Raw genomic sequence first — 23,745 nt, forward strand, 5'->3', positions numbered from 1 at the left:
CGCCGGCGGCACGGCCGCGGGCTGGGAAATCCGTCCTGCAGCTCGGGGCTCCTTCCCCTGGGAAGCTGGCGGGCGGGATCACGTCCTTTCCACCTTGCATACCCAGCTTCCAGCAGAGCAGTAGGTCGGGGTACTAAGAACGCGGAACACTTACTGTGTGTAAATCAGTCCTGTGGGATATAAAACAGCCTCAGTCCTTATCTCCTTATCTGGTGAAGAGTAATACTATGCTTTGTTTTGTACCGAGCAAAGACTTAGGCAGAGAAATCCGTGGACGCTGAAGAGGTATTAAGCATGTTTATTTTGTGAGTCTTAGCACTTTACGGAGAAGTTTATTATTGACAGTTTTCAGATGGAGGGCAGAAAATAAAAATAACTTTATGAAACCACTGGCAGATCTCAGAACAGTATTCAGCTTTCCCGAGCCCAGCATCCTCAGTATTGTATGTTCAGAAAGGATGCTGTTTCTAATCATTGTTTACAGCTGTTTTTTTCTGGGAATTCATAGTCATTACTTGTCAAAAGTTTAAAGTTGCATAGCACACGGTACAGTAAACTAATACAACTGTAGCTCTGTTTTCTGACTTAAATCTATAGCTTAGATGGCTGTTGAGTTCTATTTTTCTCATCACATTGATTTTGAAAATAAGGGTTGCTTGGCTTTTGCCTTGATTGATGTTTAATGACTGCAAATAGCATAGACAGTAATTTCCACGTGGGGAGGGGAAAATATATCTGTAAAACATGTTATCAAATAATGTAGTTTCAGTGAATGCTTCTGTAAATTCAGTACTTTTTGTTAGTTAAGGCTGGAAATAACCCTTTCAAGGATCTATGCTGGTAGTGGTTAATCACGTGATCAGTCTTTATTTGTGTAAAAAAGTCCCATTGACTTGGTGTCTCTACTTACACAAGGAAGCAATTTGGTCATCTCCGGCGAAATATAGCTCTCTTTATTATACAGATTAGTAAGGGGTTGTTTATATTTTCTTTTTAGAATCATCCACACATTTATATACAGAATTAGATAAATAGCATGTGTCAAACTGTGGATGGGAAAATGTATTGTTTCCATTTTAAGGCTGTATGCTGGTGGACGAATTATAAGAATATGCCATCTTTATTACCTAAAAGGAAAGCTTTTCCTCATGTTGCAAGATGTGACAGCGCTGAGCCCTGTCCCTAGTGCTCTTACAGATGCAGAGGAAACGCTACGTGAATGACGTTGCCCTGAAGTAGGGAGGACTTGGCAGCATCACCTGTTTTTAACTGCCTCTGTTTGGGGCTTGACAGGATGTCCACTGTATCTCTCCATCATCTGGTTCTCAGAGAGGTTATAGAGGTCAGCTCTTGGCACCAGGAGTTTGAGGTCCCCTCTTACCCTGGGAGGGTTTTTTCCAGCACTTTGATTGGGCGGTTGGAGGTGTATGTTGACAGTGGATGTGTCTGGGAGGAGAGAGCAACTGTTTCCATGTGGAGAAGGATGTGCTGAAGTCCTTCTGTGCAAGAGGGGCCTTCTGCCTCCAGAGATCTGAGAGTACCTTCCCAGTCAGTCCATCAGATTCATGTCCTTCTTCCTCTCTGTAGCCCTCCAGACTCCTAGCTCCATGAGAAAATTTCCCAATAGTTGCATAAACAATTTTTAGTTGCTTCTTCCCTTTATTGATGTCCAGATCTTAATATGCACTTATGGCTTGATATTTTTCCCTAGGTTCATAATCACAGTGGTGGGTTCTCCTAATGTGACTAGCTGGACTCTAAACAATGTTAGGCATGCATACTTCTATTTGTCTTGATACAAATTTGGCTTTGTTTTTAAACAGAGCAATAATGTATGTGGACAGCATGGAGAATCTCTCTATGCAAAAGCAGATTGTTGTTGTTGCTGTTGTTACTGTAGTGCACGGGAGTTTGGGGGGATGTGGTTCTTACATTTGGTTCTAGCTAGCCACAAAGTTAGTGTCCTATGAATAAGTATTTCAGAGAGTGTAGACAGTTTCAGGGTTGTGGGGTCTTTTTTCTATGTTCTTCTTGCTGTAGCCCATCAGGCCAGAGACACTGAAGAAAGGGATGCAGGGCAGTAAACTTTATATGTCCTACTATGGAAAAATATTGGGGTTTTTGAGCCAAGTGGAAATGCTTTTTCAGCTGTGTTGACTTATCACTGAGTAATAGTGGCACTACAGTCTGCACCCCCACACACAGCACAAGAACCTCAGTGCAGTAGCTCTTCCACTCACAAAATATAAACAGCCTCAAGAATAGTAACACAAATCTGCCCTTGAGTGCTTGCTTTGCGACAAATTCCTCATTTACCATATTTGGCCACTGTAAGTATGGGACGGATAATTAGCAGAGCTTGCAATTCTTTGGGCTTTTTCTTACTCTACTGACCATCACTTCTCAGAATGTATGGGCTGACAAAATCTGAAATGGTCATTATCTGCTTTTTTTGGCACGTTATCAAAACAAGAGCTTGAAACGTGCTGAAAGTTCAGCAAGTTTGTATGGGATTACACTGTGCAATTATCAATTAGTCAAGTTCCCAGGATAATTTTCCCTTCCCTTGATCTTGCCTTCTTTTATCCTTACTTTGATTTAAATGCTTTTTTTTTGAGTGATGATGCAATTTCCTTGGTTATGAATAAATTATCTTTAATATCTCAGTAAATTATGGCAGCAACTGAGTGGGATAAGCTGGTCAGTGTCTGTACCTGAGTAATGCAGAAAAGTTAGTGAATATGAATTTTAAAAACCATGAAAGGCTCAGTTGGACTGCATCTACTCTGTGCTTGTTTTAGGCAAAACTGCAGCCTCTGAAAGTGCCACTGTTATACAAGGACACTAACATGCCAATAAAAGGATCCTTTTTCATTTCAGATGTCTTCTAGAAACATGGCTGGCCAACACATCCTTCCTCAAGCTTTGTATCAGAGCAATATGCTGAAGGCTATGAAGATCAGAGAGAGGACACCTGAGGATCTAGTCAAGCCTCCCAGTGGAATAATTCACCACTTCAGGACTATGCACAGATACACCATAGAAATGTTCAGAATGTGCCAGTTTTGTCCTCAGTTTCGGGAAACGCTTCAGAAGTCCCTGACTGACCAGGCTACCCAGACTTCACTGGAGCGCCAGAGGAAGCTCAACTGGTGCATGGAAGTTCGGAGACTTGTTCCTTTGAAGACTAATGGTAAGTTAGGAGCAGGTCTTTGCACTCACAGTAAAATGGGTAAGATGAATGTAGCATCTTTATTAATAGCGTCTGAGTCCACATTACTGAAAGAGAAGTGCATGATTTTAAAAATGTGAGGCCGTTTAATCTTAGTTTTGTAAACTAAAATTCTTTCCACATGATGTACTGCCCTGAGGCTGTAGCAGACCCCTGCCCATACCATAGTGTTGTGAACAGCATGGACATTTCACAGATATTTTCACAGTGTCAGTAACCTCTGGCACTTCAGAGTCAAGTAAGGTGGAGAAACTTGACTTGCAACCCATTGCCTTTCCATGAATCTGACTGGTTGTGTTGGCTGCCCTGTCGGAAGTGCTGAACGTCCTTTAATGCCAGGCAAGGGGAGACTTCAGATGCTTTGAGTGACTGAGTTGCATTCCTGTGTATATATAGCAAAAGCTAATATCCTTCCATAAGCCCTGCTGTAGTAACTGTCAGGCAAGGTTTGCTTGCTGATCCAGCTTTAACAACAGTGCCAGCAGGAGTGTTCTGAACAGGGAGCCTCTGGGAACCTGACACTGCCGTCCCTGGGGTCAGCACCCTGCACCTGGCCAGCTCCCTCATCCTCAGCTACCTGCTGGAAGTTTGCCAGCTCTCACCTTCCCTCAAGGCTCACTGGTACCTCCCATGTGTGTGACTGATAGCCATTCTTGTGCAACACAAAGTTTGCAGCGCCCTTTTCTTTCAACAGTCAGTGCTGGTTTTAGGACTTGGCTTTTGGGTTGCTGTGTGTGTATTGCATCAAGTGCTGTAAGTGAAAAAATACAGCAGTAGTGCAAAGATTTCCTGAACAGGTTACATTTGTCCACAGCCTTGAGCAGGAAATTTTGGCACATGACTGTAAGAGTCACTGGGCATTTCACATTCAGTGGAGGAAAGATTCAGTAATGCTGTGACTTGTGGTCACTCTGCTGCAAACTTGGACTCAGGATTCCTTACAGGACAGGCTGCTCTAAACCAGGAAGGACAGACTGAGACTGTGAGGACTCCAAGAAGATGGAAAATACATATTATTTTCTTAAGGAGCAGATCAAGCAGTTATAGAAACACTGGATGTGGTGGACCTGCAGCCTTGTTGAAGTCCATGTTGTGTTCTGTGGATACTTCTTTTCATATCTGTTATATACACGTTGCCCTTATCTTCCTAGTCCACATTGTTCCCATCCCATATTCTGCCATGTTTCTCAGTCTGATAGTACACAGCTGTGTTGTACAGAAGCCATAAGAATAGACCCACTTAGTAGATGTCACCATCCCGACCTAGAAGAGCCTGATCCTGATGTACGCCTCTGTAACTGTTGTAGAGTCACTGACCTTCTGGTGGCCTCTGCACTGGTGTAAGATTCTCATGACTAATTAAGGTTGTGCACAGAGGTTGTGGAATCTTAAACTTCTGGAAGGACTGGAGTTGTAGGCAGTGCTTTATAGGTACTGGGACAGTATCATCAAGTGTTGCATCTTCAAAACTTCACCTCAGGAAGTACACTCTAAGAGATTTACTAGGAAAATGGACAATATGCACAATTATTTTTGCCCAGGGCAAAGAGTAATGGTTTTAGAATCTCTCATCTTCTGTCAATACAAATCCTGTAGGGGTTAACACTGCCTAGATGGACCCTTGTTGCTAACAAGGTTATATTCAGCAACACTGACCTCTTTCTTTGTCTCATGACAGTCGACCAGTGTTACACATGGGAACAGTGTGGACTTGGATCCCGCCCATGAGCAGGAGCACCAGTATACAAGATGCTGAAGTGCTAGGGTGGGTTGAGGGAAGGCAAAGGAAGGACTTGGTTTGTGGTCTCTCTGTACCCTGCGCAGAGTAGAAACTTGGCTTCAATTCAGTGTTTCAGGGTCATTAATGGCATGGGTAGAAGGAATGGCTTTGGGAACCTGTGGTTTATGCAAAGTAGTTGCATTGAAGGATCTTTGCATGAGAAGGAAGGTAGATTAAACTGGAGAGGATCTCTGAAAGAGAAGGGCAGAAGCCTGGAGAAGACCTGTATTATCCCAGAAAATAACATTTTTTTTCTCCAAAGTGGCATGAAGAGTACTTTTTTAAGCATTTAGCTGCTTAACCCATAGATGTGGGAGGAATATATTAGTTCTTTCAATCAGCAGTGGGCTTTCTTCAGAAAATTCTGGGTTTTTTTCTGCTGAAGGTTGTAGTTGTTGAAAACAGAGAAAGTATCTCCTACAGGATCTTTTGATGTATATTTTACCTAATACGTTTGTAAGTCTGTGGAGTGGTGGGGTTTTTTGATTAAAAAAGCCCTTTTGAATCACCACACATTTCTTTGCAGGCATCTTAAGTGAGGATGGAAGGAGAGCAGTAGGAGGTATAAAAATCGAAACTGTTTGGGTTTTTTTCTTTCTTTTTTTTTTTTTTTTTAATTTGAAAATTCCAGCATCTATTGGCTGTAGTGATTTCACTTGTATAATGAATTGGCATTCATTCCAGCTCACCCAGCCACACCCCCTGGGAAAGTCCGAGGGAGGCTTCACTGCGCAGCTCTGCACGCAGCAGAACAAAAAGTACAACTGTTGCTCAATTGCTAGTCAAACGGTGTTGGGGAATTCCAAGTGCTGTGTAAGGAATTTTGGGCAGTGCTTCTCAATAAAGAACTGAAAGTGAGCTCTCGGAGAGAGAAAAAAATTAATCTTATCTTTGCTCTAGATTTTGCAAAGGGAAAATTTTAATGGGATTAATATGTCATCTTTCTTGGTCAGAAGGAAACCCAGTCAATTTTTCTGTTTTAAACGTTGTTCCCCGGTTTTTGAGCTCAAGTAAGCAGCCTGCAGATTGAAGTAAGCTTTGCAAGACAGCATTCAAAAACCAGAAAGCAGCAGCAGGAATCTGATATGCACCAATCCCATAACAATTTATGAAGTATTGAGTAGATTTTGAATTATATCTCTTTCAGGATCTGGGTTGTGTTGTACGTTTTTCTCTGAAGTTTCACAGAAAAAGTAACAAAAGTGTTGGCAAATGGTGTAATTGAATTCATAATGTCTGTGGCAAACTGGGTTTAATTCTTTTGTGGGAGTTCTTTGAGTGTGGGGGGGTTTTTTTCCCATTTGGGAAAAATCTAGTAGCTTTATCAGGGTTGATATCCTCTATTCCAAGAAAATCACTGTTGTTGCTTAGCATTGGGCGAATCTATTTACCACTGTAGTAAACATCAGACCTAGTTTTGAGTCTGAGGATATGACAGTAATGATTCTTGATGTCTCCCTTTCAGGGGAGACATTCCCTATTGAAGATGGCTAGAGATAGAATTTGAAACCCAGCCATAGGCATATTTTGTACCACCTTTTAATTAAGTTAGTTACCTCCTCTGATTCTCAGTTTCTTCCCCTCTGAAATTGCGGAACATCACTTTCCTTCCTTCTGGAGGATTTTATTCTAATGCAAAGAGGTTATGTAAATGAAAATCAGATAAGTCTTTTTCATTTTTTTAGTTTTAATTCTGTGTTTTAAAATAACAGCCCTCTAAATAATATGTGTAACATCCCAGCATACTATCGTTTCCATGAAGGCAAGAGGTGTTCCTATGATTACTTTACATAATCACCTGCTCTTTTCTTTCTTTCTTTTTTTTATTACAATTCCTTCATCAGTCACAGCCAAATGCCAAGCAGTGCTCATCAGGGGATGTGAGGCTTGGTGTTACTATATTTTCTTAGTGGTTTCCATTATCGCAACCCTGTGACATTTGGTGTATATTTGTATAAACACTGATGAGGGAGATTTACATGTTTTTTGTAATTTTAAGGTGATTTTGTTGTGTTTAAAAGCTATTTCAACTGTTTGACATTTGTAGTTGACCCCAAAATTTAATTCATGATACCAGTCAAAGTTAAGTCAGATAGGTAAAGGGCAGTGCTCAATGGCAGCTTAACATTGGCTAGTGCAGGGTCAAAACCAATTGAGAGGGGACTTTTTTCCTTTCTGTCTCTGAACAGAGATCACAGCTGTGGTCTTCTTGTTAAAACCCTTCTGTCTGAGGCTTAGAGAGAAGTGCACAGGGAATATGCATGTGTGCAGTGTGATTCTACATCCCATGCACTTGTGGGGTTTTATTCAAGTAGCCATTTAAGGCTAATGGACTCTCTTTTTTTGCAGGTGATGGAAATTGCCTCATGCATGCTGCATCACAGTACATGTGGGGTATTGAAGATATCGACCTTGTCTTAAGAAAAACATTGTTCAGTGCTCTCAGGGAGATTGACACACGGAACTTCAAGCTCCGCTGGCAGCGGGAGGCTATTAAATCCCAGGAGTTTGTAGAAACAGGACTCCACTATGACACCCGGGTAAGGCGGCCTGAGGGAATGGTGCTGTTTTCTGAGTGCTCGCCAGCATTGCCTTGCTGACTTTGTCTGCTTTTTGGCTTCATGGATTCTGCCATTAGTGGAGAACAGAAATAGTCTTCCTTTGAAGTAAATGGGAAAATGTGATTATTTGAGCATTGCTGTGCTGCAGCTGGTTCCCGACTTCCATGTCTGAATCATTGCTGATGGCTGTTTCTTTCCTCAGAACTGGGAGGAGGAGTGGGAATACCTCATTGAAATGACCTCTCCAGAAATATCTGGGGCTCAAAACAGGCTTCCATATAATGCACTGGAAGAAATCCACATCTTCATCCTTGCTAACATCCTCAGAAGGCCAGTCATTGTTCTTGCAGGTGAGTTGCCTCTCCAGTCATCTCACCATGTTACTCTGTGCTGTGTTAGTAATCTTACTCAATAATTGTTGTTTTCAGGTAGATACATTTCAGAACAGGGATTTTTCGGGAATTTTTCTAAAACACCCAGAATATGTTTTCTCTTGCCTGTAGCACATATTTATTTGTGTTTATTTGTGTTTTCTTCCTGATGCAGATAAAGTGGTGAGAAGTTTAGAGTCAGGCTCCAGTTTTGCTCCTCTGAACGTTGGTGGTGTTTACTTGCCTCTCCTTTGGCCACCTGAAGAATGCTACAGATACCCCATTGTGCTCGGCTATGACAACATGCATTTTACACCACTGGTGACTCTGAAGGACAGTGGGCCAGGTATTTTTCAGGCATCTCATTTTGGTATTTATGTCCCTTCTTTGATACCATTGTTCTGATAAAACATTTAAAATATGATCTGGCTTAGATTAGATTTTTTGAAGTTAAATAGATGTAAAAGATTCCTTTGAAATATGTTCTTAAAATGTGAGCAGGAACAGCTTTGTAAATCTGAATAGAAACTAAAGGTTTCCTTCAAACTTTTGGTTGAAAGAAGAGTACAGCTCACCTGCTTGCAGGCTGGAATTACAGTGGCCTCTGCTTCATTGTGTTCTGGCCTTCTTTCCACACCACATCACAAGAGAAGAAGCTTCAAAGGATGCAGTCTCACAGCACTGTACCACTGCCTGGCAGGGATAATGAACTATATGCTTTGCCTTTTTTAAAGCATCTCTTGTGAGTGGATAGCAGTTCTCTAGGTTCAGGTTACAGCATAATCCCATGGAAGATATAACAAACTAAGATCTGCAACATTGCTCATATGGAGAAGAAAATTGCTATGGTGACAGTAAAACTACTGTGGGATGGGGCTGAGTTTGCAACTTCCTCCAGTGGTACTGTATAGAAACTGATTGCTCTGGCCAGCTGTCCTCCTCTCTCTCAAAAATTTGTCAGCAGTGGGGTGATCTCTGTTGTGTGTCTTGTCTCTGTGTTGCATCTAGTGGATATGTCTTAATCCATCTTGTTTCCCTACAGAAATCCGGGCTGTACCTCTGGTCACCAATGAACAAGGCAGATTTGAGGATTTAAGTGTGCACTTTCTGACAGATGCAGAAGAGAAGGAGAAAGAGCAGCTGCTAAAAGTCTACTTGATAGTGATAGAAATTCCAGTGCAAGGCTGGGATCATGGTACAACTCATCTAATTAATGCTGCAAAGTGAGTGCCATTCCTGTTTCCTCAAAGTTATCTTGTTTACAGAGGTGGGAGAAGCCAGGCAGCCCAGTGTGTTCTTTTGGTTTTTCCTTCCTTCCACAGAAGCCCACATGTTTACTTTCTAAAATATGAAACATTGCGTTACTGTTGACATGTTTTGAAGTTGTATGAGCTAAGACCAATCTCAAATTCAAAGGCAAAAATGTGTTCAGACTTAGCAGACTGAAACTAGTATTTTAGAAGAAAAAGTCCATTTGATTAGTTTCAGTGACTTCTTGATTACATGCAGTTAAACACAGGAACTAGTTAGGCCAAGCTCTTGTGCTTTATGTAAGGGCACATTGCATAACAGGCAGTTGGTGTAATTTTGGCTGCCCTAGGGAAAGTACTCGGCGGTATGTTCTTATCACAGATGCCTCCCCACCCTGGGCTGCTCTGTGTAGCAGCAGGCAGGAAGCAGTGCCAGTGGAGGAACTGGCATCTCTGCTTATCCCCCTGGTGGTTGAGCATCAGAACCACTCAGGGAGCAGCTGGCAGGACCCATCAGCTTCTCATACTTAGTAGACACTGACAGCAGTGTCCCGCCAGTCCCCTCCTGAGTGCTGGAGGGAAGTGACTCCCTATATCCTCTGTCTTTGCTTCCATTACCACACAGGGAGGTATCTTTATACTGTTGGCTGCTTCTGTTCTAGGAGCCTTGAAAATTGAAGCCCTTCTGTCCAAAAGATATATGCACACATAGAGTAGCACACAAGCTTCCCTAGTGCCACTGCGTAGATGTGTTCTGGAGTATTCCCAATGATGTTAGCTCCTCATCCTACCAACTGTGACATGGTGAATCTTCAGTGTGGGGTTTTCCCAGAGGCAAAGTAGGGATGCTTTGGTGAGTGCTAGCATTGCATACACCACACTGAAGCCCCACAGTTTGTTTGAAGAATTCTGCAGGTAGGTACAGATCCAATAGGGCAGAACCAGAAGCAGATATACTGATAAATGATATACAGATATAAATGATAAACTGCATCATGAAATGCTGACCCCACTGCTTTAAAGACTTGTTCTTAGTGTGGGCTGGTGAAGAAAGGGGTTTTCTACTCTGATCTCTCCTCAGCTGAGCTAGTCCTCAGAGATATTCAGGATTTGGGGGACTTTTCACCTGTGAGGGATTACCCATATCTTTCATGCAAACAGCTCTTAGACAGAAAACCCTCACCTAGAACATCCTTTTAAGAATATTTCTGTTTAGAATTGTGTCAGAACATTTCTTTAAATGTGAAAGTCTCCATCACTGAACACTTGCTTTTAAAACTATTTCCATTTACAGCAACAGTGTAACATACCAGATATTCTGTCTGAGTAAAATGGATGTGCATTAAATCCGCATTTCCTTCCCACATTGCTTGTATTTGCTTCCACCCCCACGATCTGCTCTTTTTGACCACTGACGCAATCTTCCTATTTTTGTCTGTCAGGTTAGATGAAGGCAACCTCCCCAAAGAAATAAACCTTGTGGAAGATTACTTTCAACTGGTACAGCACGAGTACAAGAAGTGGCAGGAGAATGCAGAACCTGCTAGAAGAGAGGCCTGTTCCAGGAACAAACAGGAGCTCTCGCTTTCCCAGCTCTCCCTCTTACAGATGAAATGTGAAACGCTGAATTGCCCTTTCTACATGTCTGTGAACACCCAGCCCTACTGCCACGAATGCTTTGAGCAGAGGTCCCAAGCAAACAACGGAAGAAAGCAGACCTTCAAAGCAGCACCTGAGAAAATGAAGGCAGCTGGGTCGGGCACCTCCCGCAGGGATATTTGTGAACCTGGGGGATGGCCATCTGAAGGGCCTGTAACAGAGCCTCGCTCCGCACCTCCGACAGCTCCGAGCCTTTTCCTATATAGCGAAACCACGGCCATGAAATGCAGGACACCAGACTGTCCCTTTACACAGAACGTGCAACACAATGGGCTGTGCGAACGCTGCTACAACTCCAGGCAGCTTGGTCCTTGCAACAACTTGGATGACCAGAGACATTTAGACTATGCCACATGCAAAATGTGCTGTCAAAAGGCCAACAGGACCTTCAATGGCATATGCAGCACTTGCTTCAAAAGGTCTACAGAGCAATCCTCAAATGGCAGCCCCGCTTTCCTGCCCACCTGCCACCAGAGATCAACGTCTGACCCATCCCAGATCTTGCAGATCCTTCACCAGTACTCCGGCCATCAGGCTCCCAACAGCCGTGGTGAGGAGCCCCCACCACCAGCACTGCCTCCTGGGGAGAACAGGGGAGGTAACCTCTGTAGGAAACCTGGCTGCAAGTTTTTTGGGACATCACAAAATGAGGGCTTTTGCACACTGTGTTTCTTTGAGTACAGAGAAAACCACGGTAAGTTGACATGGAGTGAGCTTTGGCACACTTTGGCTGCAGATCAGCCTCCTTGAACTGTGAAGCTCCAAGTGGACTGGGTGCTACAAGGGCAGGGGAGAGCAGTGTGGAGCAGGAGTTGCAGAGTGAGGAGAAGGTGCTTTTCTGGCCGTTATTATCCCATTGTTGTGGTTTAATCCCAGCTAGCAACCAAGCCCCACACAACCACTCGCTTACTCCCTCACCGGCAGGACTGGGGAGAGAATCAAAATGGTAAAAGCTGGAGAACTCGTGGGTTGAGACAAAGTTTATAAGGGAAAGCAAAAACCACACACACAGAGCAAAGCATAACAAAGAATTAATTTGCTGTTTGCCATGGGCAGGCAGGTGTTCAGGCTATGTCTTCTCCCAATTTCCCATCCACCCCCACTTTCTTGCCAGCATAGCAGTATGAAAAGCAGAAAAGGCCTTGGCTCTGTGTGAGCACTGCCCAGCAATAACAAAAACATCTCTATATTATCAACACTGTGTTCAGCACAAATCCAAAACACAACCCCATATGAGCCACTGTGAAGAAAATTTACTACCCCAGCCAAAACCAGCACACCCATAAAGGAGCATGTGGCAACGGTGTGTGAAATCTCTGAAATCTCTTGTAAAAGTTCCTTTCAGCTTAAATGGAAGCAAAACTAACTCAAGAGCGGGTGGGTTTTGGTAACTCCCCACCATCCACTGCAATCATGATTTGGTATCAGTTTTCTTCACAGTTAGACAAGTTGTAGGGGTCAGTGAGGGAAATGCTATTATATTGACAGTACTCAAAACCAGTTTTGTTAGCAGAGTGTTTAAAAAGCTTGCAAAGAATTTGAAGATCTGTATCTGTTCTGCATGTAACAGTTTAGCTCTGGAGTAACCACTGTAGTTGCCTTGATAAGCAGAGCAAGTAGAAGTTGACTGTGGATAATGTGCTTGTATTTTGGAGTAACTTAGAAGTGTATAATATAATAATGCTATAATATACCTTGCAATCTTTCTTAGTAATATCATGTGTGTGCATGCACATGTATATTTAAAGGCTGACCTTCACAAAGGTAATAGTCTGTGAATAAATCACAGCACTAAATCTTCACCTTTCATGCTATTGCCCTGTTACATAGGTAAAGAGCCCTTAGGTATAGAGACTGAAAGGTACACGTAAGAGAGAATTGCTTATCTCTTCAGGCTATTTCATTGCTGATAAGTGTGCCAATATAAACGTAGAAACATAGAATAGGTTGGGTTGTGTTGGACCTTTAAAGATCATCTAATTCAACCCCTCTGCCATTGGCAGGGACATCTTTCACAACACTGAGCTTTCCACATGCTTTCAGAATAGGGAACTTCTGTGCTGGCTTGCAATAGCTTATTTTCCAGTGTTGCTCACAATGAAATTTTTTTTCCTTCTGATTGTGGAATATATAAGATTTCTTCATGAGACTAAAAAGTATAATGCACTTTTTCCCATTAAACTCTGTACCACTGTACTTTAATTATCTGATGTGACTGAAATGGGAGAGGCTGAAAGGAAAGTGTCAGAATAGGTCACAGGTGACATGCTGGAATCAAAGGTGAAATCAAAGGGATCTAGGTTTCCCAATTAGGGCAAGTTTTTCCCAAATCATCCGTTTCAACAACTGATATGAAAATCAGGCTGTATTAGCTCCCTTATTTATGTAACATGAAGGAAGGTATACCAACTGGTAGGTCTCACGATTGCCAAAACCCCATATTTGAGGCTAGCAGATTTTTTAATTTTTTTTTTATTTTTAGACTGTGGAGATTTTTATAGATGCTCTGGGTCTACAGATCGATTGGGCACATTCAAACTCCTCCTGTCTGTACTCTGCATTACAGATAGCGCTTTGCTACGCCACCAGAGGAGATCTCAGAGGAAGTCTTTGGCCGGAGGTCAGACAGGGACCTCCACTGCTGGCTTCTGTAACACTGTGTCCTGCCAGCGGCGTGACTGTGGCACCCTGGGCAGCACAATGCTCGAGGGTTACTGCCAGAACTGCTTCATTATAGCCCAGAACCAGCGATTTCAGGAAGCCAGAAGGACAGAAGAACAGCTGGTGAGACAGACAGAAGTAAGTGTGAACTCCTCAAAATCTTCCTCTTGTTTAGCGCTGCATATTTTTCTCTTGTGGGAACAACTCAGGATGCATACTAGAAAATCCTCAAATGACTGCATCCTAAGTATCATGGAAAGATAAGCGTAGAGCATCTCATGATTTTTTTTCTGCTGCAACTGAGCAGCACTCCTAAAAAGTCATTCTCAGTTTAGGGTTGTCATGGCTGTGCTCAGTTTTACCTCAGCTGGGATTTTGCTAGCTGAGCAAATCCCATTTCAGTGGAAGCAATTGCACCAACAGTTGGTTTGTTTTGCTGATTGGATTTCCATTCTTACCCTTAGAGGTATACAACTGCATCAAGAGGTTCAGTTCACTTCAAGTTGCCTTTTTAATTGCGCTCATTACGGATTGTCTTTGTTCCAGAAAGGTTTCTTTATTTTGGTTTGTTTTGGTCCTTTTGGAATTGTTACCAAAGATAAAAACCCGTTTGTTCCTAAGAAATTACAGAATTTGTGAATTTCTTTGGTAAAACTGAACTCGGCTCTTGGTATTACATGTTCCAGAAGCAGCAGGTGCCTGCAAACAGCCCCCAAGTGGTTACCTATACAAACCACGAGCAGAATTGAAAGTAAATGAAAAGCTATTTGTACTGCCAGCGCAGCAACTGACAATGTATTTTAATATTTTTCAAGAGAACGGGGCAGCATGGAGATGTGCAGCGAGCAGCACTGAGCAGCCAGAAGAGACAGTGTGCTGTGGCTTCCTGTAGAAACAACCGGGCCTGCAGAAGTGATGACTTGTGCCCAGAGTGCCGGCGACTTAGTCAGCTCCCACCATCAGGAAGCACCAGGGACCCGGCGGCACAGGAGCCCCCAAAGCAGCGCTGCCGAGCCCCTGCCTGTGATCACTATGGCAATGCCAAGTGCAACGGCTACTGCAATGAATGCTACCAGTTCAAACAGATTTATGGCTAGAGGAGGAACTGGTAAGGAACAAGAAAGCAATACCAGCTACTTCCTTCACTGAAATGGTGCTATGTCCAAAACACTTCACAGTCCTGGGAATGGGAGAGTGGGGGGAAACATAAGCTGTCTGCTTGGTTCATGTTTATTCCCAAGAATGGGAATAAATGTCTACTTCCTCTAAACACTGCATACAAGGACTGCTGAGAAGGTCACATTGCCTTCTACACAGAGCTCTCATTCGTGACTAAGTTCCTACAATGCCATATTTAATTCTTGGACTTCCCAGGAGGAAGTGTGAAGCATTTTGAATCCAAAGAACTTCCCAGTTCTGCCTCTTTCTCAATACCTCCCCTTCTCCTAAGCGAGGAGCTATGTCTTCTGTCGGAGATGCAGGAGCTCCTTATGTCTTCATACATCAGTCAGAGGCAAGCGCTTCCTGGACGGGATTCCCCAGGACAGACTGATGCAACTTCCAGTTGATGTCTGAAGAAACTTTGTCCATATCCTTGCTGTTGTTCTTACAGAGTTTGACAAGGTGGGAGCTCCCATAGGTATTTAGGGAGTTCACGGCAAGCAGTTCTGTGTTTGCAGAGCCCTCAGCAAACTGCAGCCAGAAACAGGACCAGCATTGATCTGCTCCTTCAACATGCTTAACCGAACCAGCATTTAGATCCTTTCCCAAAACCAAGACAGGTGGAAATACAGGTGATTACAGAAGAAATGCATGTGATGGGAAAAACGTATCCTGCCATTTCCCGCTCACATGGAAGGAATTACCTCCAATGGACAAAAAACCCCCCAAAGCCCTTTGTCTTCAGCCTTAGTTCTGAAACAAGAGTGACTCTTCTCTCTCTTGCATTGCAACTGTAAGGAGTATGTATGTGCTGTTCGAATCCTCCCTCCCCATTTCTGTCACACTTTCTGTCATCCTTAATGTGATTCTGTCATGCAAACAGCTTGGAACTCAGTAACAGAGTTCTTGAAGGTTGAGATTTTACTCCTGGAGTTTGTGCATCCACTTCTCAATCTGCAATACTTTCTCTAGCAACCTCACCTTTACCACTGTGCCTGGTACCTGCTTCTCTCTTCTTTCACACCTTGTAAGTTTTCATCATCTGTTTTGCTGCTATGATTTTGGAGGTGGTACCTCTTCTAACTTGCTTCTCAAGTTTAGAATCTTTTTCTAGTTATTAAACAGTTTTTAAAAAGAAAAAAATTAACTCATTACTTGTTTCTGTTAGATTTTATATATTTTGTGAACCTTAATGTGAACGTATGTTTTATTAAAATATTTATATTATTTGAAACAATGCAATTTGAAATTTGCACAACTAGGATTTTTTTTTGTATATATATTTACTCTTGTGTTGAAGCTTACAAACTTAAATGTATAATTGAAAAACATTCTCTGACATACAGAAATAAATTATTTAAGGATTGAACTTGTTATTTTTGTACTGACGAGAAAGAGAGAGCACAGTTGAGGATGGGACACCAACCTCCTAAGGAAGCATTTCTGTGCAGTACCACCATTCACTGTATTACTGAGTGCTCCCTGATTCAGATGATGTAGCCAAGTGCTTCGAGGAGGTGATAACTTGCTCTAAGTCAGTGTTCTCTCAGGAAGAGCTCTTGGTACTGTTGAGGGACCTGGGCATAAGGAGGTGCACTCCTGGGCACTCCTGTGGGTGCAGAGAATTTTCAGTCCCTCAAAGTAGGGATATGGGAGAGTGTGGATGGTACAGGAGCAGGCTGCCAGGAAACCTAAGCTACACTGGCTTGGCTTTCTTTGTTCATGCATCAGTTACATCAGGGATTCCCAACCAAAGGTGCTTAAATGCCACTCTGAAAGGTGTAGTACATGAAAGGGGTGTTCTCATCCCAAGCTCAGCCTAACTGAGCCCCACTGCCAGGAGATTTCTGCACTTTACATCCTGTAGTGGCACTTGGGTGTTTTCAGACACTGCCTAGACAGCCAGTATTGTACACTATCACGATTTTGGGTGTTGCTTATGACCCAAAAGAAAAAAATGAGTCAGGGCTGAAAAGGTTCTGTGCAACTGAGGACCCCCTCCTAAGAGGATGATCTTTCCAGGCCAGTTGCTGTCTATCCTGATTAACTCTTTAATCCATAGTCCAGCTCCCTCTGCACTCACATACCTCTTCTTTCAGAGCACACAACCTAGAAGTTAGCCCACCAGAGCAGAGCCTGCTGGACCTACCAACCACATCTCTAAAGCATATTCCTCTTTTACAAAATCTGACTCTCTGTTGACCAGTGCCCCACTTCCCCCTTCTTTACAACTCATGCAACTCACATGCCCATGCGATTCATTGAACCTTGCATCAGGCAGACACCTCAGTAGTGAAAGAGAGAGAAAAGACTGGGAGGGATGTCTGCAGCCAGGCAGCAGGAGTTGGAGGCAGCTCACGGGATCTAGTCTCAGCAGCCATAAGCTTCTGATCACTGAAAAGACAGAACCTCCATTGTGACACCCTGAGTGTTAGGAGGCTGATTTACTCGAGTTGCTATTAACTGCAACTTCTGCAGAGAGAAAGGGTTTCATATCAAATGCCCCAGAACCCACTGATTTTTCTCTGCTGTTTTCTGGGCCCATTACTCATAACCTTCAAGTCACGTGAGGCTGATCTCATTCTGAAACTCCCACGTAAATGAGTGCCCAGTCTGCCTCTTGCGATTTACTTGTGTGGGAACATTAAAGCTAGTGAGGCCTTTTTTTTTTTTTTTTTTTTTTAAATACTCCGGTATTTCCCTAAAGTCCTTAGGGTATTTTGACCCACTTGATGCTTTCTGCTCCTTGGCCAGACAACTCTTCAAGTTCAAATGTTTTTTACCTTCCGGTTCTGCAAGAGAGAACTTTTATTTGGAGTTCTCCCTTTTTGTGACAACTTCTGGAAGTCACTTTGCTAAGACACAGATTCATTATTTTTTTAGCAGAAAGGCAAAACTAATATAGAATTGTTAAGGTTGGAAAAGATCTCCGAGATCACTGATTCCAGACGTTAACCTAACACTGCCATGTTCACCACTAAACTATGTCCCCAGGTGCTACATCGACACATTTCTGAACACTTCCAGGGATGGTGGCCCAACCACTTCCCTGGGCAGCCCATTCCAATGCCTTAAAACCATTTCAGTGAAGAATTTTTTCCTATTATCCAATCTAAACCTCCCTTGGTGCAGTTTGAGGCCATTCCCTCTTGTTCTGTCACTCGTTACCTGGCAGAAGAGACTGACCCCCACCCAGCTACAACCTCCTTAAAGGTAGTTGTAGAGCATGGTAAGGTCTCCCCTGAACCTCCTTTTCTCCAGGCTAAGCAATCCCAATAAGAAACAATTGGCTAAATTAGTATTTGTATTGCATTGGAATTCCTTATAACACAGTGCAGGAAGGAATTATCGTGCAGGCTGTGCTTACATATTCATTTTATTGGGGGAAGGGATACTTTTAGATGAATATGAGATGATCTGAATATTATCTATGTTTTTTGATTTCTCAGGAATCTAACCACTCAATTCATAGATAACTTATGATATAGAAAAAAAAAGCACTTTCTACATTTTCAGTAGTACAGGGAGAACATATATTTCTCTTTTGATACTTCAGCAATCTGCTTAGCAAGTCTTTGGTGTATTCTGAAGTACTAGGCCACTTAATAGGTCTGGGATCACAAAACAGCACATACCATGTTGGCTGAAAACACCTGACATTGAACTACTGATGTAAGTGTGTATCACAGGAGCCCTAGGCAACAGTCACCAGTCATCTCTCCAGCCTTTCCTTCTGCACTTGTTCAGCTTCCATCCCCACCCTCACAGTACTCCCCCTCACCCAGCACAGTGGAACAGAAGACTTACCTGGAGATAGAGGGAACCTGCAGCCTGAAGCACCAGCGGTGCTGCTTTGCTGCAGGCAGACTCACAGGCAAACCATCCTTCTCCAAGGTAGTTGTCAAGAAGTGGTTTTTGAGGAAAGGATCTCTGATTTGATGAAACTTTCATGTGTTGCCTGCCATACAGCTTGATGTACAGATTCCAGCTGGACCACTTATGGCCTGGAGCAAGTAAGAATGAAATAAATGGAAATGAAAAGCCTTTGACTGAGTTAGTATAAATGTAGGAGTGGCTTCATATTGACTTTTTATGTGCTTGATTAAATCACAAGTGATAGCCATTTTGCCAGTTGTCTTTCATCCTGATGTCCCTGCACTTTCTACAGACTGTCCTAATCTATACCACCCCATTCTTCCAAAGTGTCTTAGTCAGTTAAACCACACTTATCTGGCAGTGATAGGCATAGGAGAAAAGGCAATATTTGAGGGGATTTGTGAAGATTTTACTAGTGTCTAGATGCTAGATTTGTGTTTTGCGTATAAATCTCAAAAAATATTCATGCTGAGCATAATTTTGTGCACATGAGTTTGTCATAGTGATATTATGCATGGTTTGTTCAGGTGAGAGCCACAGGGGAGCAGCAGCTGCATAATTTTATCCTGCATAGGAGATTATAGTGTAATATGTATTGACCATTGAAATAGAAAACCACAACACTGAACGGTTATAATTTCAGGTTATATTAAACTGCAAAGGCCCCTTAAAATCAGGAGTTAGAAGTGCATCAGAATACTCCATTTCTCAGGTGCCCACATTTAACATAAAGTGCAGCAAATCTGTCACCGATGGGAGCAGATTCAATGGGCTAAACTAAACTTGTTCAGTCATTCCTGTGGTGACACTTTCCCCCACTTCAGTGATAAATACTGATGGCATCAACCCTTGCCTGGTTCAGAGAAGGGCTGTCCTAGCTGATTAGTAAGAAAGGCAAGTGCTTTAACTGAGCTGCTACATTGTTATTCCCCTTTCCTTGATTATCCATGGTTATTTTGGAGAAGACTGCCACTAGCTCTCAGACAGGTTATTCATCTATCTGTTCAGTGTAGTAGGACACATTTAGATGTACCTCACAGCCCAATCCTGCACCTGTACAAATGTTATCACTTTTCAGACTGTGGTCAAGGCAACTCAGTGAGTCTACCCAGGTTCCAGCAGCTGCCCACTGCTGATGTCTGGTCTGAACCACAGCTGTCCAGCCCCAGCAGACCAGCACACTTGCCAAGGGCTCTTGCAGCCCTTTTACTTGAAACAGCTGCTGTAGGAAACCTGGTCAGCCCCAGCATCTCCATTTGTCAAGATGACAAATGCCTATTGAAAAAAGCCTGTATGTAGATATACATGTATCTATACTAAAATAACCCAAAACCCCAATGTACTGTCTGTCAAACAGAAATCTAAAATAAGAGCAGGTAATTTTGCTTGGGAGTTTTGTGATGACTTCTTTTTGTACTAATCTTAATTTTAAAAAAAAATCCCTGTGTCTAATATTGAAAGACAGCCTACAGCATGCTATCCAGACTGCCCCCTCCTCCAGCCTCTCTAAAGTGAGTATCAGGTATGCAACCTCTCCTCTCTCCCACCATCTCTGATCTTTGACAGCAAGGATTCTTTTCATTATTGGTTTGTCTGTTTTTCTCCAACCACCTTTTTGGGGGGGAGTTAAGCTCAAATACCCATACATGGTACTGGGTAGGAATTTAGATTTCCCCTGGTAAATTACTGGGAAAAGGGGATCTTAGGTTTTGTCCTCTGTGGCTTGATGTCAAGAGATTCCTGTGAGCTCATACAAATGCACATCTTAAGCTAGTCCAATTCCCAGCCAGTACTGTTTTTTTAAAAGAGCCACTGTTGAGGGTCATGTCACAAGAAGGGCTCAAAATCCCCTTCTCATTTACAATGTAAAGCAAAGCCAGCGAGCTGGGGATCTGCTGTGAGGAAAACAACTCAGTGTGGTGCTTTGTGCTTTGAAACCAATGCTTTTCTTACTGACTTCTGTCAGATATGCTGCTAAGCACCGTGGGCAGGATTTGGTCACAGCATGAAGTATAGTGCAGCATGAGGTTATCTGGTCAGAAATCCCACTTGCTAACATTATTTGTTGCAGGACTCATTTCATTTCCTGTTGCCTGACACTGGTGGCAGAAGAGTAAGGACTACAGTGACGCTGGCTAAAGGTCTTGCTGCAAATTCCAGTTACATTTATATACATGTAAAGTTTTAACAATTTAATTTGTCTGCAACTTCCCTCCGTAGGATAACTAAAATGGGGATTTGGCCATCAATCATATAAAAATAGTCTCTTAGTTCCTTTTATTCTTTCTGGAGTGAAAAGATGCACCCTAAATTGCTGCTGTTGGTATTCTCATGCCACAAAGGCATGCCTATCTGAGGAGACCTGGTTGTTAAGTCTCTGTATTCAAATAGATGCATGTCTCTGTTGTTGACTAGAGTTTAATAGGAATTAGGTGTCTTAGCCTTTGCTGTGGTCCCTAACACAGAGCTACTTAAAAGGCAAGAAAAGTACCCAAACTCATATTTAAGCATGATAGATTATAGCTTATTTATCCTGTAACTTATTACTGGCAATTAGGATAAAGCTCATTTTTACTGATGGGAAGAAGTAAGTCACATTATTTTTCACTTATATATTACTAAGGCCCAAACTAACAGAAAGGGATAATGTTGCATGGCTTTTTCATAGCCATTTACATGTTTAGACCAGTCTACATTTGTCTAAAAGAAAAACGTTATCGTTTTCAGAGAGTTTAAAAAAGAAAAAAAAAAAAAACAAACCAGAAGTTTTGGTGGTTGTGATAGAACAATAAATGATGAGCCCTGCCATAGTTCTTCTCTTTGAAGGTTGGTGCCAGGTCAGCTGCTTGGAGGCAGGAAAGGCTCCAATGCTTTCTGGCACTCCTGTGCATTTGAGTCATATCAGAAGTGTGCACCATTAAAGTTCAAAATGTATTACTCACACTATCAATGTAGCTCAGGCCCCATAGGCCCAGCCAAACTTAAGTCTGCATGAATGTCAAATTTAACATATTCATCACCAGAATTTTCTCCCTCTCACTTTTTCTTTTGTAGACTCAGCAGAGAGGACCTGTTAAGGCAGAATTTCTTATCACCGGGGTTTCATGTTTTAATTTAACAACTTTCAGTTCAGCCAGCTTGGTGTTGCATCAGACCTTTATCTTTTCTCATCTCCCCTGCACTGGATCAGCTTTCCTCTCGGGGCTCCATGGTGCACTAAGTCCTCCTCAGAGTGGTACAATTTTTTCTGAGGATTTGGTTTGTTGACGTGTCGGCACATTTTAAGTTGACTGCAGCCACAATGTTGAGTTACCTCACTGCCATGTGTCTGTCCTCTGATCCAAGCTGACTCTTCCCTCCCAGAAGAGAAACCTGCCATAAAATAGAACCAGGAACAATACGATCTTTATATGCAGAGCTTTGTGTTATTTTCCACATCTGCATGTGCCAAGTAGATGACAGCATTTCCAGCTTTAGCCAACTTTCCAAGGTACCCGTGATTCCACTTTGCAGTGCAATGAGGTTTCTGCTTCACTGTTTTCCCACCATCATGCTGCATCTAAGTGCATCTTGGTTTGCTCCCACCAGTGAGCCAGATCCCAAAGCAGTCACACTCCTCTGCTCCCCAGGGCTTTGGAGAAGGTGAGGGTCACAAACACAGCTTGCTGAAAATTTCTAGCCCCTAAGGCTCCTCCTTTATGCTTGCCTTCTTTGTCTCGCAGATGGATTTATCTGTAGAAATGCAGAAGTCAGGCCATGCTTTTTGAAGGGCCTACCTTCCAAATTTCACAGTATTTATTCTTCCGAGTTAATAGCACTTCCTATTTGTAAACAACTTCAAATTAAACTCTCGACAAAGTCCAGTAGCAAACAGCAGTTACTGGGTAAGTTTCACCTATTTTCTTCTTTTCTGCAGTGAAGTCTCAGCCTGTAGTAATAACATCTGCATTCCGGCTGCCAGAACTGTGTTTGTGCCTAACCTTTTATCAACATGCTCTTTCTGTTATGTTTCAGGGTGTAATTAAATATTTTCAGTTCCAGGAAAAGTCTAGCTAGATCACATTTTTTGTAACTTACTTTTCCCCCTGTCAAAAAGCCATAAACTATTTAAAAATATTTGATAATGCATAAAAGATTGACTACATCTTTATTTTAATTCTGCAATGATGAAAATATCATCAGCAGATAAAATTAATCCAGAAAAGCCTATAATAAACGAAAAATAATCACAGGACATCACAGAGGTCATTAAAAGGAGGAAATGATAATTTTGTAGGCATGTGCAGCCAGAAAATGTTTAATCTATAAGCTTTCTTGTTTTGAGCTGGATGAAGCAGAGGCAAGTAGACACAAGAAAAAGTACAAATGAATTCTTTATTCTGAAACTGAATTAGAACACTCTAAAGATAACATCAAGGATTGGAAATCCCCTGGATATGTTTTGTATTTTTTTCCAGTGAATCTCAGGATAGCAAGGGTAAGTGGATGACCACATCTGGTGTAGGTTGCATTTTGGTATTCCGCTTTTACGGTGCTGACACAGAAGTTGGAATTTGTCTGTGTTGTCTTTCCCTTCCTTAACTAAAAGGAGTGTCCAGATGACTAGTCCAGATGTAGATGTTTACACTGTAAAGGTGACATGTTTGATGAGATGAATCTCATAACCCATTTCTAAGGCAATGATTCCTCTTGGAGAAAGTTAGAAAATCAGGGCAATATGCAGATTGCCTGTCTCTACATAGCTTCCTCACTAATCAGTTTGATGCTGGGAAAACCATACAAACACACAAAACTTATAGCCACTAGTACTTCCTGAAATCAATGGGTGTTAGGTATTTAAATGCTTTGCATATCTGGGTAATTAACCTCTCACTTCTTCCATTTATATGTTTGTTCTGCATAGAATTGGAGAAATAGTACTCACTACTTCTCCTCAGTAGTTACGAGATTAGATTAGGGTAAATAACAATAATTATTTCTATCTGCATTGAGGATGTACTCACTTGGCATTATCACCATACCTTTGGGATTAACTAAGTCTCTCGCTTAGACTCCTCTTTCATTTTTCTGAAGTCCCTTTGTCTTGTTTCCTTTCAGGTACCCCATGGGATACAGAGGAATCAACGAAACTTGACTAAAGGGAGGAGGTAGAGCCAGATGTATGTCTCTGCACTGAACAAAGGCTAAATACTAA

At 42.3% G+C, this 23,745-nt stretch overlaps 1 protein-coding gene across 1 annotated transcript; it reads left to right on the top strand.

Annotated features, from left to right (window-relative positions):
• The first annotated feature begins 2,880 nt into the window (after nucleotides 1-2,880).
• On the top strand, nucleotides 2,881-16,006 carry TNFAIP3 (TNF alpha induced protein 3). Its single transcript, XM_027888030.1, has 8 exons — nucleotides 2,881-3,193; nucleotides 7,362-7,552; nucleotides 7,776-7,923; nucleotides 8,120-8,290; nucleotides 8,987-9,167; nucleotides 10,637-11,547; nucleotides 13,420-13,652; nucleotides 14,330-16,006. Exons 1-8 carry the CDS (start codon nucleotides 2,881-2,883, stop codon nucleotides 14,609-14,611), a joined length of 2,430 nt encoding a protein of 809 aa, XP_027743831.1. The 3' UTR covers nucleotides 14,612-16,006.
• Nucleotides 16,007-23,745: the final 7,739 nt, after the last annotated feature.

The sequence above is a fragment of the Empidonax traillii genome, unplaced genomic scaffold (assembly GCF_003031625.1).
Source record: "Empidonax traillii isolate 1590-97213 ecotype Southwest subspecies unplaced genomic scaffold, ASM303162v1 scaffold229:size1690559, whole genome shotgun sequence".
Taxonomy (NCBI): Eukaryota; Metazoa; Chordata; class Aves; order Passeriformes; family Tyrannidae; genus Empidonax; species Empidonax traillii.